Below are 22,717 nucleotides of genomic sequence, written 5' to 3'. Positions count from 1 at the left end.
GACGAGGCAAAGGGGAAAGAGAGAGAGAAAAAGAGAGACAAAGAGAAAATCCTATTTACGTAGCTCATCTTCCTCCGGGAAACCGGCTCGACGGACAGGCGGACACTGCCTGGGCCGCGGTGCGGCCTAGAGGAAAAAGAGCGCAGGCCTGGGAGCCCGGAGACCTGAGTTCTAATCCCGCCACATGCCCGTTGTGTCACTCTGGGGAAGTCGACGTCTCTGTGCCTCAGTTTTCTCGTCTCTATAAAGGGGATTGAATCCCCGCTCTCCCTCCCTCCCAGACCCATGTGGGACAGGGCCTGGGTCTGAATGGAACAGCATGGTGTTGTGGCTAGAGCACGGGCCTGGGAGTCAGAAGGGCATGGGTTCTAATACCGACTCTGCCACTTGTCTGCCGTGTGACCTCGGTCAAGCCACTTTACTTCCCCGTGCCTCAGTCACCTCATCTGTAAAACGGGGACTGAGTCTGGGAGCCCCATGTGGTACAGGAACTGTGTCCAACCCGATTTGGTGAATCCGCCCCAGGACTTAGCACAGTGCCTGCTACGTAGTAAGCGTTTAACAAATGCCACGATTATTATTAATGCTTTGTACCCACTCCAGTGTTTAGTACAGTGCTTGGCACATATTGGCTCTTGACAAATACCGTTATCTCTAGACCTTTAGCTCCTTGTGGGCAGGGAAATTGTCTACCGACTCAGACTGTATTCCGGCTCCACCACTTGTCTACTGTGTGACTTTGGGCAAGTCGCTTTACTTTGCTGTGCCTCAGTTTCCTCATCTGTAAAATGAAGATTGAGACTGTGAGCCCAGTGAGGGAGTGGGACTGGGTCCAACCCGATTTGCTTGTACTCACCCCAGCGCTTAGTACAGTGCCTGGCACATAGGGAGCGCTTAACATACCATTATTATTATTATTACTCATCCCCAGTGCTTAGTACGGTACGCGGCGCTCAGTAAATACGATTTCTTAGTAGTATGACGTCCAGGAGGGGCTTGACCCTGATGGGACGACATTTGGAGAGAGAGAAATTTGGCCCGGTCGTGTCTAGGACGGCGCCTCTCCCCCGAGGATTCCTTCCTTGTCACACGCGTCTCCGGTCACCCGAAGACTAAAGCCCGTCAATTATTACCCGGCCGGGACCCAAATAGATCGAGGGTGTCAGATAACAGGGTCATTTTCTCCTCCGACGACCCCCTCCCCAACCTCGTGCCCCTGTCCTCAGTTGCCCCTCCCCTCCCTCGGGTGATCCGCGATCACGCGAGGCCTCTCCGGTGATGATAATGATAACGATGGATTTGTTAAGCGCTTACTCTGGGCCAACAAGGAAATCGGGTTGGGCACAGTCCCTGTCCCACGTGGGATTCACAATTCAATCCCCATTTAACAGATGAGGCAACTGAGGCCCAGAGAAGTGAATCGCCTTGCAAAGGTCACACAGCAGACAAGTGGCGGAGCCGGGATTGGAACCCATGACCTCTGACTCCCAGGCCCGTGCTCTATCTACTACACCTTGAGGCTTCCCTGGTCCGCGCTTCAGTCATTCAGTCCTATTTATTGAGCGCTTACTGTGTGCAAAACACTCTACGGGGCAATCCCCATCATCCTCATTCCGTGGAACTCGATTGATTTTTTAATGGTATTTGTTAAGCGCTTACTATGTAGCAGACACTGCACTAAGCGCTGGGGGAAGATACAGAATCAAGTTGGGCACAGGGCACGATCCAAGTGGGGCTGATGGTCTTGATCCCCATTTTACAGATGAGGTATTGGAGGCACAGAGAAGCTAAGTGATTTGAGGAGCAGCGTGGCCTAGGGGGTAAGAGCGAGGGGCTGGGAGTCAGAGGAACTGGGTTCTAAGTCCAGCCCCGCCACGTGCCTGCTGTGTGACCTGGGGCAAGTCACTTAACTTCTCTGTGCCTCAGTTACCTCATCTGTGAAACGACGATTCAGTACCTGTTCCCCTCCTATTTAGTGTGTGACCCCTGTGTAGGATAGGGATTATCTTTTGTCTGACCCCGTTATCTTGGATCTTTCCCCGCGTGTAGAACAGAGCCTGGCACGTAGTAAGCGCTTTACAAATACCACAGTTGATATTGCCCAAGGTCACCTAGCAGACAAGCGGCAGAGCCGAAATTAGAACCCGGATCCTCTGACTCCCGGAGGACTAGGCACCAGAAAATCTAACCTGGATGGAGGAAGGTACAGCGGATGGAGGAAAGTACGGTGCGCGATCAAGGGTGCGAGTGTGGGCTTGCGCTCTTGGAGTATAGGATAACAATAATAATAATCATGGTATTTGTTAAGCGCTTACTATGTGCCAAGCACTGTTCTGAGCGCTGGATGGTGAGGACAGCGCGACTGATCGCAAGGAGACATTTTCTAGAGGACTACAAAGTTGTCAGTTGGAAGTCACCCTTGTAATAGGTGACTTAGGTGTCCTAGGACGCGGCATGACGTAGTGGAGTGCGCACGGGCCTGGGAGTCAGAAGGTCATGAGTTCTAATCCCGGACCCGCCACTTGTCTGCTGTGTGACCGTGGGCAAGTCGTTTCACTTCCCTGGCCTCAGTCCCCTCATCTATAAAATGGGGATTGGGACTGTGAGCCCCACGTGGGGCGGGGACTGTGTCCAACCCGATTTGCTTGTATCCACCCCAGCGCTTAGAACAGTGCCTGGCACATAGTAGGCGCTTAACAAATACCATCATTATTATTAACGCTACAGCTCAGCGTTTTTTCAGCGCGGGTTGCCGACTGTCAACTCTCCCGCACTTTCACCCGCCCGGAACAAGCTGGTTAAGGATCCGGGCATCTTCTGGGCACCTCGGAAGGCTAGGCATTGCGAAGAACCTGTTCGACGATTTCACACCCACACACAGTGTGAGCATGTCACTCGCGTGTGTATAAGTGTCCCCGAGTATCAGGATGCTACAAAGTGTACATGTGTGTATGTCCCTTTGCACGTACGCCTTCACATGAGTGCGCACGCCGAAGTCCCCTAACCTGGCTCGATGCCTAAGGAAACAAAGTCAGACCGTCTCTCGTGACGGTTCTTAATCAATCCATCCCTCCCTTGGGGAATTTTGCCACCGAGTAGGCCTGGGCTGACTTCACAGGCTTGCCCCCTCCGCCCCACCCGGGAAGAGCAGCTTGGTTTAGTGGTAAGGGCAGGGGCTTGGGAGTCAGAAGTCGTGGGTTCCGATTCTGCCTCCGCCAAGCGTCAGCTGTGTGACTTTGGGCAAGTCACTTAACTTCTCTGCGCCTCAGTTACCTCATCTGGAAAATGGGGATTAAGACGGTGAGCCCCACGTGGGACAACTTGATCACCTTGTATCTACCCCAGCGCTTCGAACACTCCTTGGTAAACGCATAGCAAACGCTTAACAAATACCATCATTATTATTATTACTATGCCCAGGAGCAGGACCCAGCTTTCCACTCGACCTCTGCCCCAAAGCTCCCGAAATCCGCTGGATTCTGCAGGGGTTGGCCGATCTGGGTATCCTCTCCATCCCCTTCCTAGTTTGATGGTCACCTCCCCTCCTCCCGGTGGGCAGGGCTGGAGGAAGCAGGGCGATGGGTGGGAGCCCTGCCCATTTCCCGGGTTTTTTTCCCTGGGGTCGAGGCGGTATTCACCGATGGAAAGCGGGGAGGCTGCCGACCCAGGTGGGCCGTCCTTGGAATGGGGGCAGTGTGCCGGGTCGGATGGATTATTCATTTTTATACGTAACGCTTTATACTATCCCGCAGCTCCGCCGGTTAATGTTCAACGGGGCAGCCTGGAGGTGGGAGGGTCCCGAGGGGAGGAAAGAAGCCAAATCGAAGCCGTTTTGGCCGGGCTTGGAGACCTGGGCTCCGGCTGAACATCTCCCGAGGCTCTGGTCCCTTGCTGGACCCCTCTCTCTGGCGGCGCGGAAGGCCTTGCGGGAAAACGCGGAGTTTGCGCCCGGGGCATTTTCTCCCGCAGAGCTACCTGTGAGCCCTGGGAGGGCGGGGGAGAGGAGGCGGGGGAGACGCCCCCTCCTCGGGGGTGGGGGGTGGGGGGCGGGGGAGGCGAGGCCCCCCACGAAGCGAAGGCCTGGGGCGGGGGGGCCCCTGCAGAGCTGTGTTGCAAGGGCATTTCTGCACTTGGTGAGCTGGAGTTGAGTTTCCAAAGCGGTGATTTTCAGGAGATCTGGAGGGACGAAGGGGCAACTGTGCATGAAACCACAATTTCTTGTGATGGGATTTTTTTTTTTTTTACAACACACGGACACCAACACCTCTGGGTGGAAGAGGGAGGACAGCAGCTTGGAAAGGGGTTCCACTGCGCTCCAAGCAAACCTGGATCGCACCTCGGGGCACCCTTTTCTTTTAAAGCAAAGTCCCACCTGGCCCCGGAGGGTTCCTGAAAAGCAATCTTCTGCAGTGGTGTGGGAGGTCACATAAACACATTTGCACACGAGGGACGATGGCAGGTCGTGTACTTTTAACACCGCGGCCCGTGTTCCCAGCCGCCTGGTCCAAATCCAGTTGATCCCTCCTTCCAACCAGCCACCCCTCCTTGCTTAAGGGAGGGAGTTGAGGTCGTATTAGCCGAGCCGAGGCGGGCCACGAAGACCTCCATTTCCCAGACTTGTTCTGGGGCGGTGGACGGGGGTCCTGCCGCCGCCCAGGGCTGGATGGCACGTTTTGAGGGGTAGCAGCCAGGATCTGGGAGAAGGAAGGAGGACGGTGGTGGACAGATGAGGATATCTGAAGGGAGAGATGAGGGTGTATGAAGGAGAGGCTGGGGTTGCAGGGGAGAGGTAAATGATAATAATAATGGTATCTGTTAAGCTTTTACTATGTCAGGCACTGTACTAAGCACTGGAGTGGATACGAGCCAACTGGGTTGTGAGGAACTCACAGTCTCAACCCCCATTTCCCCGGTTGAAGGAACTGAGGCCCAGAGAAGTGAAGTGATTTGCCCAAGATCACACAGCAGATAAGTGGTGGAGGCGGGATTGGAACCCATGACCTTCTGACTCCCAGACCCGAGCTCTATCCACTATGCCATGGTGCTTCTCAAGATGGGCCCCGGGTGTTCTATGGTTAAGGAATACTTAAAAATAACAAGTCACCTAGAGGCTGGGGACTCCAGCTCCAACAGGGCTAAATCCTCCTCCCACAGAGGCCTGACCCGATTATCAGTGGCCCCTCCACCCACCTCCTCCCCAGGACCCCTGTGCCCTCCCACACACACACACACACACACACACACACACCACACTCTTCTATCTTCCCAGAGGAGTAAATCTGTCCATAAGCCTCATGTTGTGTCAAAGGTCCACAATTGTAAAGCGATTCCGGGAGAGGCCGGGCATTTGTGCACCAAGCAGGGAGCTGATAGGGTTGAGAAAGATGAAGCCGTGGCTCGCTGGTTCGGTTACCCGAAGGCTCGCTCAAATGCTTCAAATCCGGGGGTCCTCTGCGATGGAGGGAAGGGGAGGGGGTAGGCCGGGCAAGTCGGAGTCCAGAGAAAGGGTCGGTAAAACGTCCCAGCTCTGGCTCCCGAAGCCACACAGACCCCCTCCCCTGTCCCACCGATAGCCAGGAGCCCCGGCTTCGCTTCATCAGCAGCCAGAAGGCTCCAGGCGCTCGGTCGGTGGCCTTGCGTGGGAAATGCAAGTGGGCGCACATTTGCGCCTCGGGAGCTGCCCCCCGGGGCTATTTCCGGCAGCCTGGGGCGGACCCTGCCTCTCCGGCGATGGGCTGGGGGGTCAGCGGGTCCTCTCGGGGGGCCCTGAGCCCTGTGGAAGCAGCAGGAGGAATGGGGGGCCAGAGCCTGGTGGGAGACATGCTTTTGGTAAAGGGGGCAAGCAATGAAAATGGGTGCCCGGTGATCCCGGAGGGTCGTTTTCTTCTTTTCCCAGCTCCCTCCCTTCCTCCAACTCATTAGGAACGAAACTTCCTATTTAAATGAACCAGCCCTCTCCCTTCCTCCAACTCATTAGGAACGAAACTTCCTATTTAAATGAATTAGGGTCTTGATTCTTCGCGAACCCGGGTCATCGCCCTGGTTCCTTCTTCCCTTTTCCCTCCCTAGGGGGGGAAGACGTTTCCTCCAGACATTTTGAATACCAAAATGTTTTTCCCTCGACAGCTTCACCCTCACCCCGGGCCCAAGCCATTTCGACAACGCGAGGGTCTCCTTTCCATCCCCCGTCCCCCCGGGAATTTTAACCTCAAGTTCCTCCTGTCTCCTTCTTCTGTTGTCGTGCTGCGCTTTAAACAACAAATTGTTATTAGTAACAATCCGGGTCTGTTTTAACCGACCGAATAACCAAATATTTGCTCCAATAGAGGGCCTCCCCGCTTTCACGGTCTCATTAATCCTCCAACTGAATCTAAAATCAATATTTAAAGAAAATGCGTAAAATGCCCAGAACAAAGGTGGGTGAAGTTATGCATCCCAGAGACAATAAATTCTCGTTTTTATCTTTTCCGATACCAAGTCAACAATGAGGAGACATTGCTTAATGGTGGGGTGGGCGGGGGGTGGAGGGAGGAGGGAAGACAGATAAATACATCTCTGTCTCTTCTTCCCGATGAGGTTACCACCGAGTCGGTGACCACCCGTTACCATTTCTTCAAATTGGGAAAAGGTAAATGAATTACGTGCGGAGAACTTGTTTCTCCTTCACCCGCTCCCCAGAATCTCGTCTTGAATTACGATTTTGTTCGGTTCACTTAAAATGGAAAAGTCAGACCGAGAGGGGAAGACGAGGAGAGGAAGCAGAGGAGCGAGTAAGGTGGAAACAATTAAAAAGAAGATTTCATCTGCAACTGCTACTAGAAGCCTTTCGCTCGCCTCCCTCCTCCCCTCGCAACCCCCTCCCGTTCTTACCTGCACTGGGTATTTAGATTTAACTGCAGCCGCCTTTTGGGGGAGAATATAACCGACACCGAGTCCATCTATTGGTAAAAGGCCTCTGATTTGGTTACCTACCCCACCTCCCCTGCGAAGAAAACTTCCAAACCGCGAGCTGCAGGCAGAGTAGGAGCCAAGCCCTGGCTCGTCTCCTTCGGGAAGGCAGGGGCGACCCGAGACGAGTCTCTGTGGGTTGGGATGTGGATTGGGATGTGGATTGGGATCAGTCCCAGACCCATTGTCTGTTCACACGCCTGGAGCGACGGGGTCAGTCGCTCCCGAGTCTTCAATCTGGCGGGGGTGTGGGAGGGGGGGAAGAGGAGGAGATTTCTCGGATGCTTTTAAGACCTGGTGGATTTTTCCCTCCCCATTGTTTTGTGTCCTCCCCAGTCTAGTCACAGGGCTTTGGTCCCGCACTAACGGCAGAGGTCCAGGGACTCCTAAAGGCAGCCCATCTTGGTGCAGGCCAAAATGGTTTTAAAAAAGAGAGAGAGAAATATCTCACCACCCCGTCCAGGTTGAATTCCGACTTCGAACACCGAAGCGAGGTGTGGGGAAATCAAAGTACAGATTTGAGAAGGGGGGAGGGGGGGTCTCTCCTCCTTCCCCCCTCCCTCTGCCTCACCCCCTTTGGAGAAAGTTTGGCGGGGAAGGAGAGGAGGGGAGAAGCCTTCCTCCCGGAGCCCTGGAGGTCTGGATCTCCGGATCTTCGGGGTGGGAGTCGGCCCCGGCGCGGCGAGAGGAGAGGTGGGAGAGAGGATGTTTGAACCCGGCCCTGGTTGCCCTGGGATGGCCCTTCTTCAAGGGCCTTTACAGAACTTTAAAGTCCAACCATCGCAGGAATCATTAAGAGACGTAAGTGGGTGGGGGTGGGTGGGGGGGAAACACAAGAATACCCTCACACTCACCGGGAATGTGTCGACATGCGGCAAAAATCGATTGAGTAGAACCGAGGTGGTGTCGGTGGGTGACGGGCGGACAGGACATGGAAAAAAAGAAGGAGGGGGACAAGGAGGAGAAAGGGAAGAGAGGGGAGAAGGAGGAGGAAAAGGACCGGGCCTCCGCAGGTCTGCGTGGTGGCGGGAGGGGAAGGAAGGGATTTACTCTTCACCCCGGGAGAAGGAGTTAGAGGAGGGGAAAGGGGATTACAAACAGCCCCAGCCCCCCACCTCCCACCCGCTATTCTGGAAGACATGCACACCCCACACACATCTACTTTGATCTTCTCTGGGAATGCGTGTATCTCCCCCCGTCCCCCAACACACACACCCCATACCTCTCCACTGAAAGGCAAAATAAGAGAAACAACGAGGTCCTCTCCCACCTGACCATCCCCTCAAAGTCCAGCAGGTCCCGTTACCAGATTCCCCGCTCCCACCCGTTCCTCTTTCCTCTCCCTCTGATGATCCACCCCTCCCACCCCCCTCCTCTCTCACCCCCCACCCCGGGCCCTCGATCCCACTTAGGGGCCCCCGATGACCAGACAGGAGGGTGGGCCCGGCGACTCCAGATGCCAAAGTCCGCCCGAGTGGACCTGTTTCCTCTCCACTGCCCCCAAGTGAACAACAAGGAGGGAGATGACCCCTTGTCCGGAGGCTTTTGTCTGACCGACCCCACCTCCGCGTGATCAGGGGCTGCAGGTCGGTGGGCTCCTCAAGAGGGAAGGGGGAAAAAAAACAACTCGTGGCAGGGTGTGTGTTGAGTGTGCTTGAGTGTGTGTGTGGTGGGGGGAGGGTGGAGAGGTAGAGGAAAGTTAATGTGCAGCGAGCTTGGATCCCGCAACCCGGACACTATCTGCGATCTCTTTAAGTGGCAAACGGTTCGGCACAGAACAAAGACTCAGTGTCTGCTCTCGCAAAAGGCTATAGGTAAAGTCGCAAGCAGATAAGAGCGAACCAGGCGCAAAAACATAGGTTTTCCAGCCCCATCAAACGTGCAGAGACTCGGGAGCTTTTCGTCCCGCCCCCTTGGGTTTGTTTTCCAGCCACTCTGGGGGGTGGGAGAGAAACACTAAATCCATAACCCCCTCTCACCTTCTCCTCCTCTCCCCAACCCTCCTTTGTCGAGAGGTAGGTTGGGGTTGAGAAGCATCTGTTACGAAATCAAAGCAGGTTAAAAAACATAGGCTCGTAAAGGGAGCTCCCTCTTCCAGCTCTTTTCAGGCCTTAGGAGCGGATTCCTTCTCCCTTGTTCAGAAGTCATAGGTAGGAGGGTCCGGATGGTAATTCATCTTGATTTGCCTCATTGTCCCGGAGTTTGCAAACTATAATCCCGTATAATTTCACGAACAAGCAGGTTTAGAATTAATGGGTCAATATTATTTAAAACAAAACACAGAGAGCGTGACCTTCCCCTCCACTACATATTGCTCTACAAGACGCAGGAAGCTTCACTCTAACCTCTCAACCCCTTTGACTCGTTGAGAAACTGAAGAGCGGCTGGTATTTGAAATGGTCTTTGTTTCTTTTAATGTCTCGAAAGGATTTGGAAATCGTAATGCAATAGTACATGAAGGATCTCTCTACTTAAGGCAGAAAGATAAACGTGGAGGTCTAAATATTTTGATCAGGTGGGGAGTCCCTGTAAATGTGTTTTGGATGGATCGATTTTGATGGAGAAAAGCACAGGTTAGCAGGCCTTCTTCTCGAAAGGAATTTATTCTGGATGATGATTTTTTTAAAAAAAAAATAATGGAATTAATAGAACCCCGTGGATTTGGGGCCAGCCAGAGCAAAAATCAAGGATCTTGCAAGTTTGACTTGAGTATCCAAGCTGTTCGCTGAGCCGGGCGGGAAGATTTTTTTGTTTTGTTTTGTTTTCCCTTGTGGTAACGAATGTCATTTATTTGTATCGCGGTCGGGTGTTTCTAAGGGGGCCGAAGGGGTTGGAGTATTTAGAAGTCAATCACGGTAAAATACTTCCCGCTGTGCAGCTTAGGGCATAAAGAATCCAGACAAATTTGTATGCAGTATATTTTACTCCCATGAAATAAAACACATTTTTTTCATGTTTGCTGAAAAGTAAAACAATAATATTGTACGAAATGTTATACACAGGGCAGGTTTTACAACGCAGTTTTCAGAAACAACTTTGCATCCACCAGAGGAACTATTCTAAAACTGATATTCACACAATTTTTTTAATAATAATAATATGTTAGAAACATACAGTGTCGCATTTAGTATATACATTCCCTTGCTCGCAGGCGAAAAAATCCTAATCGCTTCTGTGTAACATGCTTTATTTTAAAGCCTAACCTTTAAAAACACTGTTGTGATATTACTAACAACTGCTTTTATAAAATTAATTTGACATTTCGATATATATATACATCCTTTCCGTCTTTTTTTAATGTTAACAATGCTAAACTTAAAAAATAACAAGCTTATAGTAACATTAAAATGTCATATCCAGTCAAACGTTTGTCCATATATATACTTATATATATATATATATTTATATATATATATAGGTGGGTGGGTGTGTCCTTGTAACTGTTGGAAATACTTTTAGTGAAAGATGTCAGAAACGGAGGAAGTCCCTTTGAAAACAAAGGAGCTATTTTTTTTCAGTGGTTTCCTTTTTCTCTCTTTTCTCCTCTCTCTCTCTCCCTTTAGTGCCCGTCTGCTTTCTAGTATGGTTCTCAGTCTCGCGGGGAAGGGGGTTCCCCCACCCCCATTCAGTATTTTTATTTTTATTTCTTTTTTCAGATTTTTCTTTTTGACTTTTCACTGGCAGGTGGAGATGGCGGCCGTCCGGGCTCACACGGGCCTGTCCACCGCGTACTGGCAGGCGCTCAGGTTGGACGCCGGGTTTTGGACGCTGGCATAGCCGAAGCTGGAGTGCTGCTTGGCTTTCAGTCTCAGGCTGGCCAGGCTGGAGTTACACGTGTCCCTGTAAACGTACGGAGGGGTCGGTGGGGCGTAGGGGCAGGCGGGGGTGGGCACCCCCGAATTCAGCGACGGGCTGCTCAGGTTGTTCAAGTTATTCAGGCTGTTGAGGCTGGAGCCCGGGACGCCCGTCACCGCCGAGGGCACCATACTGGACGACATGCTCATGGACGAGATGGAGTTGGGCGGGGAGAACATGCTCTGCGACGACAGGGGGTTGACGTTCATGGAGTTGAAGAAGGGGAAGCTCTTGGTGGACAGGGAGGCGGAGGTGAGCCCCTTGGCGGCCCAGTTGTTGTAGGAGTAGCCCGGGTACATGTCGTCGTAGGGCTGCATGAGCCCGTTGAACTGGGGGCCGAAGCCGTTCTTGCACAGCTCGGCCTGCTGGTTGCGCTCCCGCTTTCTCCATTTGGCCCGGCGGTTCTTGAACCAGACCTGGGTTTTGGGGATGGGGGGGGGGGGGGACGGGGAGGAGAGGAGAGGAGGGAGGAGGGGATCGGTGGAGGGGGGTGGAGGGGAAACAGAGGTTAGAGAGGTCCAGAGACGGCGGAGGAGACCATGGGGGAGAAGGGGCGACTGCAGACTGCAGGGACGGGGGGGAGGGGAGACCTCGGGGGATCCCACCCCCATCCCCCTGATCTCCAGGACGGGGATGGAGAACACACTCCATTTCTCTCCTCTGCACGACGAGCCGCGCGAATCTGGGGAGGGGTCGGGGGACAGCCCGGTTGAGAACACCCCGTCACCCCAGCTCAGGGCTCTCCGGACATTTCCTAAACCTCCCTCGGATCCCTTCCCCCCCCCCTTCCCAAACGTCCTGCAGCCCCTACCCAACTCGGCACCCCCTTCCTTGAGGAGCCCTTCGTCCCTTCTCCCCCTTCTTACTCTCCAGGGACCCAAGCGACCTGGGCTCCCGCCCGGAGGACCCCCCACTCGGCTACAGCCCGCCCCCAGCTCCGCAGGAGCAACTGCCAGGTAAATAATAATAATGGTATTTATTAAGCGCTTACTATGTACTGAGCACTGTTCTAAGCGCTGCGGCGGATACAGGGTAATCAGATTGTCCCACGTGGGGCTCACCTTTTTAAGCCCCATTTTTACGGATGAGGTAACTGAGGCCCAGAGAAGTGAAGTGACTTGCCCAAGAAGCGGCCCCGGATGGACCAAATCGAGCAAATCAGAGAGGTCGACGTCCCGAGAGCTCGACCGAAAGGCCATCTGCAAATCTGTCCCGGCCCCGTCGCCCCGCTTGGACCCGACCTTTCTCCCCCCGCCGGTCCTTGTGGTGCCAGGCCCCGGCTGCCGAGGCCCGCAGCCCCGGACCCCGGCAGCCCCGGCCCCCCGCAGCTGACCCCGCCACAACCCCGCTCCAATCCACATCTGGCAGGCCCCGCCGCCGGCCTCCCTCCTCCCGCAGCCCCGCTTTTGTGGATTGGAGGCCGGGATCCCCTCGCTGACAGCGGTGATGTTTGACATCAGAGATCTGCCTTTTCCATCCCGACCCCAGGCCTGGCCCCGCACTCCCTCCCCACCTTCCCTCCCCGCAATTAGGAATCGCTGCTATCGTCAACTCGGGGCCTCCCGCCGAGGCGGGACAGCAAACCAGTTTCCGACCTGGCTCAGGAGAAATAATGTGGCTTCCTTTTCCTCTGCACCGACCCGGCCCCGTTCACCCTCGGGCTAGCTTAACTTCGCCCGGGCTGTGGGAGTTGGTGCGGGGCTCGGAAGGGGGAGGGAGGATACGGGGGTGCAGAGTTTGGGGAGGAGGTTGCACGTCTCAAAAGCAACGCAGCAGGCGGGGACTGTTTCACAGCTCGGCCCTGGCCCACGCGGCCTCCTCCAGCCCTTTCCGGAGAAATTCAGAGGCCATCTCGCTCTACCTCACAAACACACACATATGTGTAAACTCGCAAAAACACACACAAGCAAATATACAAGCACACACACACACCGAGCCCAACTCCCACTTCTGTTTTTAGTCTGGTGGCTGTTTTTCATTAGAATGATTTGCTAATGATTCACACTCTAATCCCTCCCCAAATGGAATTTTCAGCTTCTCCCGAAAGCCCGAGACCGAGGATTTTATTTTATTGTTACAGCCCTGGCTCTCCGGCTGGGTCTGTTTTCTTTCCACAATCCACTGAGATCCCCCCATTTCTCGCCGAGCAGCGGGAGCCGAAAACCTTTCGGATGGAGGGTTCGATTCGACCTCTCTTTTCTTACAGCCTTAAAGACTGCCGATTTGGCCACAGATTCCAGGTAAGCCCCAAATGTATTATATATACTTTAGTCCCTCCCCTCCCAAAATAAAAAAAAACCAGGAGCACTATTTCTAAAACAGAAAAAATAAAGAAATCCAAGCCCGGAACTGGCAAAACTTCTTTTTAAACAATTTACGAGCAGGATATTCACCGAATACTTAAGCGCTGTTAGCAGAAATCACAAAACGGGCGGAAAGACTTGAATGTTTGTAAAGCAAACATCATCTCTCCCCGTACCGCCCCCCCCCCGCACCGCCCCCGCCAAAAAAAAAAAAGGAGAAAAAAGGAAAACGCAGGGAAGGACCGAGGCAGTTCTAAGGAAGTCCAAACCCTTGTGTATTTTGCAGCTTTTTTTTTTCTTGTTAAAAGCGGTACAGGTTGCAGCCTGTTTTCAGCTCGCTGTCTGGCTGCGGAGTTTGCATCGCGTTGTCGGGACGCAGCACAGTGCAGCTCGACAGGAGGGGAGAAGGGACACACACACACATACACAAATCCGCATTCACAGGCACCCTCTTCCACACTACACCCGAACCCCCCTCCACGCACCAACTAAGGCGCTACCGTTGAGATGGGCAAATGCGCGCAAACATTCAATCCCCCCCCCCCCAAAAGCACACTCATTGCATCCACACGCGACACACATAATTTCACTCCCGTTGTCTGCGTTGGTTTGCAAAGTGGGGCCGAGGTGGTTTGCAAAGTGGGGCCGAGAGGAGTTTTTGCGGGGAGGTTTTCTGGTCCCCGTCCCCCCCCCTGCCCGTCCCCCGATCTGTCCCGGCCTACCCGCACGCGGGCCTCGGTGAGGTTGGTCCAGACGGCGATCTCCTCCCGTGTGGACATGTCCGGGTAGCGGTTGCGTTGGAAGGTGGCCTCCAGCTCCTGCAGCTGCTGGCTGGTGAAATGGGTCCTCTGTCGCCGCTGCCGCTTCTTTTTGGACGGATCCTCGGCCCCGGCGTCCTCATTCTTTCCCTGCTGGCTCTTGTCTTTCTCTGGGAAAGGGAGAGCCAGAGAGCCTCGTCATCGGCACCTTCCTCACCCCACCCCCGCAGCCCCGGGAGGTGGGGGGAGACTTCTAGGGGGGTGATGGGGGCAGCGCCTCTCGCCCTGAGCCGCGGGACGAGGGCCACAGGGTCCCGCCGGTGTCCGACCTCCTTAGCCCCTGTGCGGGGACGCCTTCCCGGAGCGCGCCCCAGTCTGTGTGTCCGTTTGTCACCCCGGACAGGTTATATACATGTTTATCTTAGATCGGCGGCAGATCTATTTTTATAGCACGTGCTTGCATCATAGAGATTGTGGACTGTGCAGGTGTGCACCCCCACGCCCCCCATGCACACACACGCGCACGCACTAAACGATCCCCCCAAATTTACACACACGCGCACCCACCATGGCTCGGACGCCCTCTCGGATCGCCCTGGGCTCCAACCCTTTTGAAAATGCTGTCCCCAGACGCAGAGGGGAGCTGCCCCGCCGAGGGGGTCCCCTTTTTCTGTGGGGTTCAGTCCTGGGAGCCTGAGGACCGCCCCTCCCGTATGATAATAATACTACTACTCACAATCCCGATCCTGCCTTGGAGGCCCCGCGGAAAGTGGGAGTGGGTTGGCTCCCTGGATAATACTAATCATGGTATCTGTTAATAGTAATCACGGTATTTGCTAAACGCTTACTACGTTCTAAGCGCTGAAGCGCCTGCTAGGTGCCGAGCACTGCTCTAAGCGCTGGGTAAGTACAAGTTAATGAGGGGTGCAAGGACGACCGAGGCCGGGGAAGGTGGGGGACAAGGGGCGGCGGTGACCTCTGACCCCGTCGGGGATCTATTAGACGCGGAGCCGGGTTCCTGGGGTTCAGAGGGAGGGAGCGGGGGGAACCCCCTCTCGGCCTGGCCGTGGCTTACCTGCAGCCTCGGGGCTGGAGGTGTCGGAGATGGTGTGCACCTCCAGCCGATGTTTGGAAGAGTCCAAGGAGCGCGGCTGCCCCGGAGCCAGAGCCGAAGCCATGGCCAGTTGCGGCTGATGGCGGGGACAGCAGGAGGACGAGGAGGAGGAGGAGGAAGAAGAGAAGGAGGACGAACGGGGGGAGGAGGAAGAAAGCTTAGTCCCGGTGGTTCGGCGCTCCAAATGTAAAGGCTCTTTGGTACAGCTCATCGATCGGAGTCAGATGCGTCGCTGCGGGTTTCGGAAGAGTCCACCCGGGCCGGGCCCCGCAACGGGGCGGACACCGCAGCGGTGGCAAGAGCGGAGTGTCCGAGAAGCCACTCGTGTCCTTTCCCCCGCGGGTAACTTTCCGGGGACTCCGCACCCGGACCCTCCGGGAGGACTGGCACAGTCACCAGAGAGACACGGACATAGGGCCTGGTGCCAGGGGAGACCGGGAGGGAGGTAAGGAGGGGGAGGGGGGCTCAGCCTGGGGGAGGAGGGGGGGGGTCCTTTTGGAGACGGTCCCAAGATCAAAGAGAGAAGGGGGAAAAGTCACTCCTCCAGCCAAAAAAAAAAAGGAGAAAAAACCAACAAAAAAATCCCTTGCAGCAGCAGCAGCAGCAGCAGCAGCCTAATCACCCTGAGAAAGTCAGTGGTCTCCCGCTTCGCAGCGGCCCTGACAGCCAAGTGTCAGGAGTGACAGGGACAGGCAGATGATATTATATCCAAATCGGCGGCGATGGCGGAGCGCTTACACACGCAGGCACCCACCCCCACCGACACCCACGTTCTTCCACGCTCACTCCCACTCACACCCTCTCCCACTCATAGTCCAACACTCTGCCTCTTACACGGCGCCCAGGCGAGCAGTGGACCCGAACGACTCACAGCCGCTTCCCTGTTGGCCTATAACATCTTAAAAGCAGAGGCGGTCTCTGCCGGTCCCAAACGTCATCCCCCTCCTCCTCTCCTCTTTCCCTCCCCTCTCCTCCCCTCCCTCCTCCTCCCCCGGCCTAAAGGCGAGAAAGACACCGCTCCCTTCCAATGAGACGACCGCAGACGGGAGGCGGGACGAGCCCATCATCATCTCTACCTATCCGCGAAGCCAAGGAGGGCTAAATAATTCACTTTTCAGACCAGACCTCTTCGGGCGGCTGGAGCCTGCGAAACCGGCTCTGTCCAAACTGCGAGTAGACCTGACTCTTCGGAGGCGAGAAGGGAGGGGGAGAGAGAGGGTGCAGATCCACGGATCCAATCATGATTTTTTTTTTTTGTCTCCCACAGATTTCACCCAGATCATTTTCGTATTGAAAAAAAAAAAATTCAAGGCAGTTTCTTGTCGTGAAATTTTTAAAAAAGAGAAAAAAAACCCCAAACCTACAAACGGTAAATCATTCCAACTTCCCGTCAGGTGAATGCTGAGCTAGTCTTAAAAGGCTTTGCTTTACTTAGGTGGAAGACGAGTCCCAAAGGACGGTTTTCCAATTAGCAATGTAGCAGAAAATGGAAGTGGCCGCAGGAAGTTAGCTTTACTTTATAAGAAATACTGGTCTCTGGATTCACCGAACAATAAATAGCGTGTCGGATGGCGACTCTTGAACTCTCCGTTAGTATCCCAGTCTGAAAACATACAATAGAGTGAAACTCAAATTCGACGTTTTCAAAACGCTCGAAACCTTTTTCTGTTTTACTTTGTGTTGATTAGAACTCATATCCTTGACTTCCAAGTCCCTGCACTAAAGTCGTCCTCCCTTGGAAGCCAAGCTTTAAAAGAGAAGCTCTTGTTTACTTTCTTATCAATAGGGAATCAGCAGGTTAGGGTCACTATATAAAAAATACATTATTTTTTTCCCCGGACGGTTCAGACCACTCATTTCAAGGAAAATTTCCAAGACACTGGTCTTTTTCCATTTAAGAGATTCTCCTTTTTGAAATTTACAAGTCAGACCGATACGGCTAATAAGATCGAACACCAATTTCTTTCCGTAATAAAATCCAGAACGATCCACTGGTAATATGGGGAGCGGAGAAGGGAAAGAAAAGGAAGAGAGATCCCTAAGTGGTGAAGTGAAACCCGACTCAATCACGAAGAGAAAACAAACTTCGACCTCATTTGGAGTTCCATTTGTCTCTAGAAAGAACTTCCACTGCTCCCGGAGAAACTGAAAAGGATGCCAAAGGATCGCTTAAAATAGAGGCACAGATATTAAATAAAGTCATTTTTATCTTCCTTCTCTTCCCTTCCCCCGTTCCTCTCTTTCTAGGGGAGGACCCACGTAGCCCACACTAATCTTGGCCCTGGATTCTGCATTGGGGATTGTTTCATTGTGAAATTGAGTTTATCGTCCCCGAGTGTGTATTTGTGTTTATCTTCGTCGAGTCAATGATTTGCAGTGTCAGTGCAAGGTGCCTATGGAAATCCTTCCTCTGGCCTTGTTCACGCCAATTGGAAACTTCATGAACAAGCTCAACCCCTTCTGTAAGCAGAAAGCAGGAAAAACTCACTACAAATTTTAAAAAGATTAAACCAGTCTGTCCAGGGGGAGGGTAGAAGGAGCAGACGGGAAATGTAACTGTAACTTACACGCTTTTTTTCTTTTGAAGAGCCGAAAACAAATCTCTGGTTACTCTACGTTTCGCATTTCGAAAAAGTTTAGAGAATAACACAGAGACCCACACGAGTGCCTGTTTGCGTGCATGTGTGTGCGTGCGTGCACGCGCGCATGGATTTCACACTTTTCTGGGAAATTAGTTACAAGAAGAGCTTTCTTTGTAGGTGACATATCTTAAGCCAAAAGGCATTTTTCTACATTTCTCTCCCCCTCCTCCTCTCCCTCCTCCTTTTTCTCCTCCTCTTCCTCCTCCTCCCCTCTTCCTCCTCCTCCTCCCTTTTCAAATTTCCTCTCCTCCCCTCGCCCTCTCCGTGACGGTTTCTTATTAGCTGATCATCTGCCCCTCTGTATCATCTCATACAATCTTACTTATCACTAAATTATACATATTACTTTAGCCGCCTGTTGGTAAAGAAGGTTAAATTAATTTACATTCTGCTCATTATCTGGTGTTTAAGTGACGTGTTTTATCCCTGAGATTTGGCAAAGCATCTCCAGCTCAGAATCCCACAGCGTTTCGACGGAGACAATGCTCTTATATTTGTAGTGGTTTTTAATCTGATAAGACTCTAATTTGCTTAAGTCTTTTAAATAAGGGTTTTAAATGATTCTAGCCGTTTTCTTATTGAATTTTCTCTAATTCCCTCAAGATCATAAAGTATATGTGTAAAGTAAATATTTCCTCCCATCGCACCGCCAGCCGATGACCTATAACTAAGTCAATATGAATCCAGCTCTATTCTGCACAATTTGTTTACTAATCATATCCCAGTTGCTTTTTAACCTCTTTGCATAGCTGCGGTCCCTGATACGCCTTTTCCTCCAAAGATTTCTTTAACGAACAAACTCCATCAAAGGACGAAAAATCGGCCACGCCAACTGTCTTTATTCCTTTTCCTCCCCCTTCAAGGTTAAAATCCCTGGGGTGGAGAAGTTAGGCGGGAAGGAAGAGGCCATTTTAAAATTTTAGGTTGGATGTCTACCCCGGCAGAGCTAAGTGGAAAATTGAGACAATTACCTGCATCATTCAGGGGAGGGAAAAAAAAAGATTGCTGACGGGGGAAAGTAATTTATTTGGCCCAATGATCCATACTAGCTAACTGTGGGGTAAATGAGTCTATCCTTTATCCCGCTTATGTAATCACTGCCTGAGACGGTCAAGTTCAGAATCGGCGGAGTCCTTAGGTTTTGGGGGAGCCCTAGCCCCTTTTCCCGAGTAACTGCAACAAACCGCGGTCTAAAACGCGGACCTCACTTCATCGATTCCAACAAATCCTACAATTTGATCGAGTCATTTTCAGTAAGGGGTGCTATGTGGATGTGTTCGAGGGGGGAAGGGAGGAGAAAACAAAGGTCGGACCAGAGATCGACTTAGCCCGAAAGCCTTGGCAGGTGAATATACCTGGATGAGCGAGAGGTAGAAATGGCTAGAAAATAGTAGGAAGCCGTCTCTCTCCCCTAAGGACTCACTCCCACTCTTTCCATCGCACCGACACTAAAAGAGCCCGCACTGGGGTTGAAGGATTTTCCCAGCGCTAACCTCTCGTCTAATGCAACTGGTCCCCGGAGATTTCAACCGGGAAAATGGGTGGCCGGACATTCAAGGGCCACAGGGCCCCGCAATAGCCTTTCCCCCGAATCGTTAGAGTAAGAAACGCAATGAACCCCCCGCCCCTCTTTCTCCCATCCCCTCAAGATCAGCCAGGCTCTGAGATTGCCTCTAATCGACTGTCGATTGCCTAAAACTCTCATTTCATGTCACCCTGGTTGAGTTTGTGGTGCATCACCGCCTATGCTAGCTTGCGAGTGTCCGAACAGGCGGAGCCAAGGCCTTGGAGGCCCTCATTTCCCCAGAAATAATGACCTCTGCTCTTGGGGGGCTACTCCCTGCCTCCGCTCTGAACCCTCCCCCACAAAGGAACGAAGAGCTCGTCCTCTAGACTGTGAGTTCGTTGTGGGCAGGGATTGTCACTCTTTATTGTTGTAGTGTACTTTCTCAAGCGCTTAGTCCAGTGCTGTGCACACAGTAAGCGCTTAATAAATACTATTGAATGAATGAAAGAAACAGATCATACATATACTAGAGAATGCTAGATATTTGTAAAAAGGGATAGTCCCTCTTTGCAAGGTTTAATTCTCTCTCTTTCTCTCTTCTCCATAGCGCTTCCCCCACTACGACTTCTCATTCTTTTCTCGCTCCCCTCCTTCTCCCTTCTTTTTCTCTGCTTCACTCCTTCTCTCCCTCCCGTTCTTTCTCCTCCTCTTTCTTCCCCTATGGTACTCTCCCAGGCGCTTAGTACAGTGCATTGCACACAGTAAGATCTCAATAAATACGATTAATAGTTCATAGTCTGTCTCTCCCCACGTCCCACTCCGTTTTCCCTTTTTTTTTTTTTTTTTTGCCCACCTGACACCTGAGTTGGATTCGTCGTTACAGGCGGCGTCAGGGCCAAGTCGGGAGGAGCTGCGCAGAGGCAGGGGAATTCCCCAGATGATCAGGTTGTACCCCAGACCTCCCTCCCCTCCCCGGCCTCTCTACTCCCTTCCAGTCTCCCCAGAATCCCTTTAATTTAGCTGGAGGCGTTTGGAGCGGGTAGAAATAGAGAATGGAGGACAAACGAGACAGGTGCGATGCGATGGGAAAACGGCACTCCTTTAAAACTGTATTGTATGTCGAAGAAACTTTCTTTCTCTTTCTGTCTCTCTGTCTCTCTCTCCCTCTTTCCCTCGCTTCCTCCACCCCTTCCAGACATGAGGGGAGCTAACATTCAGCGTTGGTTGTCATGGTGACCATAAATCACATAAATCCAAAAATACCCACCTATAATCTGAGATGAAGCTTTTATTTCCCTAGCGAAATAATATTTTAAAAGCTGTCATCTGACAAAAAACAACCTCATTGTAGTAACGCGAGTAATATATTACTTCTAAAGGTTTAAATTAAAATGTCAACGTGTTAAAAACATGCTGGTAGAATCTTTGGCCCTCTGCGTCTCAATCCTCACAATGAAGTGACTCCATTACTGCTGATCTCTGCTTTATTCTCCCCCTCTCCTGCTCGCTCTCTCTCTGTCCCTATGCTTTTCTCCCGCATACATACTTTCACACTTTAATCTCGCTATGCTGGGTAAGAGAATCTCTTTTTTGGTGAATCAAACTGGATATTTAGTTTCTCAGCACCTGTAACCGAACCGCTCAGCCTGATGAATCTCGACCCAGTCTTTGCTTTCCTTGTAAAGTGCGAATGATGCCCCACACACCTCGAAGCGGAGGAACGGGAGAGGAAAGAGGGAGGGAAGGAGGGAAGGGGAAAAAGAGAGACAGAAGCACAAAGAGAGAAGAGTTTAGCAAGGCGGAGCAGAGCTATTAATTCGCCACTTTAGAGTTCATCTATTATAAGATCATTGTTTCCAGGCGCGATTCTTTCTTAAATGGATAAATTGGCGCTTAGGTGGAGTCTCCAGTTAGTCCTACTGCCTTTTACCTTTGGCTGTTGTCTTTCGCCTATCTTGGATTACCGGGAATTCTCCTAGATGAAGAGCCATTAATTACCCATTCAGTCAATATTAGGAAGACGACAAAGCTTTTTACATAGGATTAAGAAGACATCAGATTGTTCCATTAGTATATTCCTGCTCACGAATAAGCTTTCGTTATACATTTAGTTTTCCCTGGAGTCGGTCTAACAACTGCTGCATATATTATCTTCAAGCTACGCAAAATAGCCAGCGAACAATAAGAAACTTTGAATTCGCCCCGTTTTCGATAGCAGAGAAGATAGTAAGGCAAACTTTAATTGGGTGCGGGCGTTGTCATATAATTTAATGCCTTTGGGGACAACCTACAATTCCATCAATTAGCACAACATATTGAAATGCGCATAATGTGAGTAGGACGACGATTTTTTTTTCGGAGACGAGAAATGGAAAATCTCCTCTCCTCTCGTTATTCACCAAAGGCTTGTAGGTTTATTGTTCTGTTTCCAAACCCCTTCCCGCCCCAACTACTCTAATCTCTCTCCAACGCCTTCCCCTTAGCTTCCATGTCTCTGCTCTCTCTTTCTCTCTGTCTCCCCTGCTTTGTCCCTTTCTTTCAAACGCGGTCCTTCTTTCTCCCCGTATTTCCCAAGCCCATGGATATCCACGCTTTTGACCCTCCTGTTTTCCATCCAGGGCTCTGTCAAGGTCAGAACCCTTATCGGTCTTGCCCTCCCCCTCAACCCCCCAACCCCTGCCTCCCTTCCCCGACGGGTTAATCTAGCCGCGATTGAGTTCATTCTCAGTTGATTGAGATCTTCTTGGGGCGACCCATTTGGGCGGTTGCTCTGGGTTTTTTGTTGTTTGCTTTTGTTGGGTTTTTTTTTTTTTTTAGAAAAGCGCAAAACCTGGTACGTAATGTAGGAACCGCAGGCGATTTCAAGACGAAATTAAGAATCCGCAGAGGGAAGCGGTTTCCCCTCTCCCGGGCCTTGGACACCCCGGCTTCGTTTGCGGGGTGAGAGATGCGCTTCAATTCCGCGCTCGAAGGGACGTGGAGAGGCCTAGCTCAGCGCCGGAGCCTGTTCGTGATGCGGGCAAAGCGAAAGAGTGGGAACTGGGTTTCCACGGAGAAACACCTTTTTTTCCCAAAAATCTAAAGCTTAATGGAGCGCGATTGGAGCCGGGTTCGTGGACTCCAAAGCACGGAAACGGGGAGGAAAGGAGCGACTCAGAAGAGCTTGCCCCCCTGGGAACCGCTCCAGTGGTTAAACCGGGTCGGAACCCATTCCAGGAAGGAAACCACGAATTTGCTCTTTCAACCAACCCACGATTTCCTCGGAGACTTGGTCAAGAATTCGAGGTCGCTAGTTCGAATCCCGAGTCAAAAGTCTCCACGAAGAACAAGCCGATGAATAGAAAGCTTCAGGAGAAGGAACGGGAAAGAGAGAGACAGAGACGTGGAGGGGCACAGGAGGAGACGGAGAAAAAGACAGACACCCTGGTACAGAGAACGAGAGACGGCTGGGTTTCAAGCTGAGAATCGCCTCCCAGCTCTACCCAAGGTCTTAGTTCCCTTCCCCTGAAGCGGTTGAACCTGGAGACATTCCCAGTGGAAAACTGGGACTTCTGAGGTTGACATTTTACACCCCCCCCCCCCCCCCACAC

General features: G+C 52.2%; 1 protein-coding gene across 1 annotated transcript; it reads right to left on the bottom strand.

Moving 5' to 3' along the window:
- Positions 1-9,865: 9,865 nt before the first annotated feature.
- On the bottom strand, positions 9,866-15,348 carry PITX2 (paired like homeodomain 2). Its single transcript, XM_029076986.1, has 3 exons — positions 14,940-15,348; positions 13,829-14,034; positions 9,866-11,219 (listed from the first exon to the last, which is right to left on the bottom strand). Exons 1-3 carry the CDS (start codon positions 15,187-15,189, stop codon positions 10,656-10,658), a joined length of 1,020 nt encoding a protein of 339 aa, XP_028932819.1. The 5' UTR covers positions 15,190-15,348; the 3' UTR covers positions 9,866-10,655.
- Positions 15,349-22,717: the final 7,369 nt, after the last annotated feature.

The sequence above is a fragment of the Ornithorhynchus anatinus genome, chromosome 12 (assembly GCF_004115215.2).
Source record: "Ornithorhynchus anatinus isolate Pmale09 chromosome 12, mOrnAna1.pri.v4, whole genome shotgun sequence".
NCBI classification, from domain to species: Eukaryota; Metazoa; Chordata; class Mammalia; order Monotremata; family Ornithorhynchidae; genus Ornithorhynchus; species Ornithorhynchus anatinus.
Note: the sequence above shows the minus strand (reverse complement) of the source record. Positions and strands in the feature narration are given on the sequence as shown.

Excerpts from the sequence above, each read along its gene's own strand:
- PITX2 (XM_029076986.1), bottom strand. The coding sequence starts at position 15,189 with ATGAGCTGTACCAAAGAGCCTTTACATTTGGAGCGCCGAACCACCGGG. Across the intron at positions 14,035-14,939 it reads CTCCAGCCCCGAGGCTGCAG|AGAAAGACAAGAGCCAGCAG; the intron begins GTAAGCCACGGC and ends TCCCTTTCCCAG. Across the intron at positions 11,220-13,828 it reads TCACCGAGGCCCGCGTGCGG|GTCTGGTTCAAGAACCGCCG; the intron begins GTAGGCCGGGAC and ends CCCAAAACCCAG.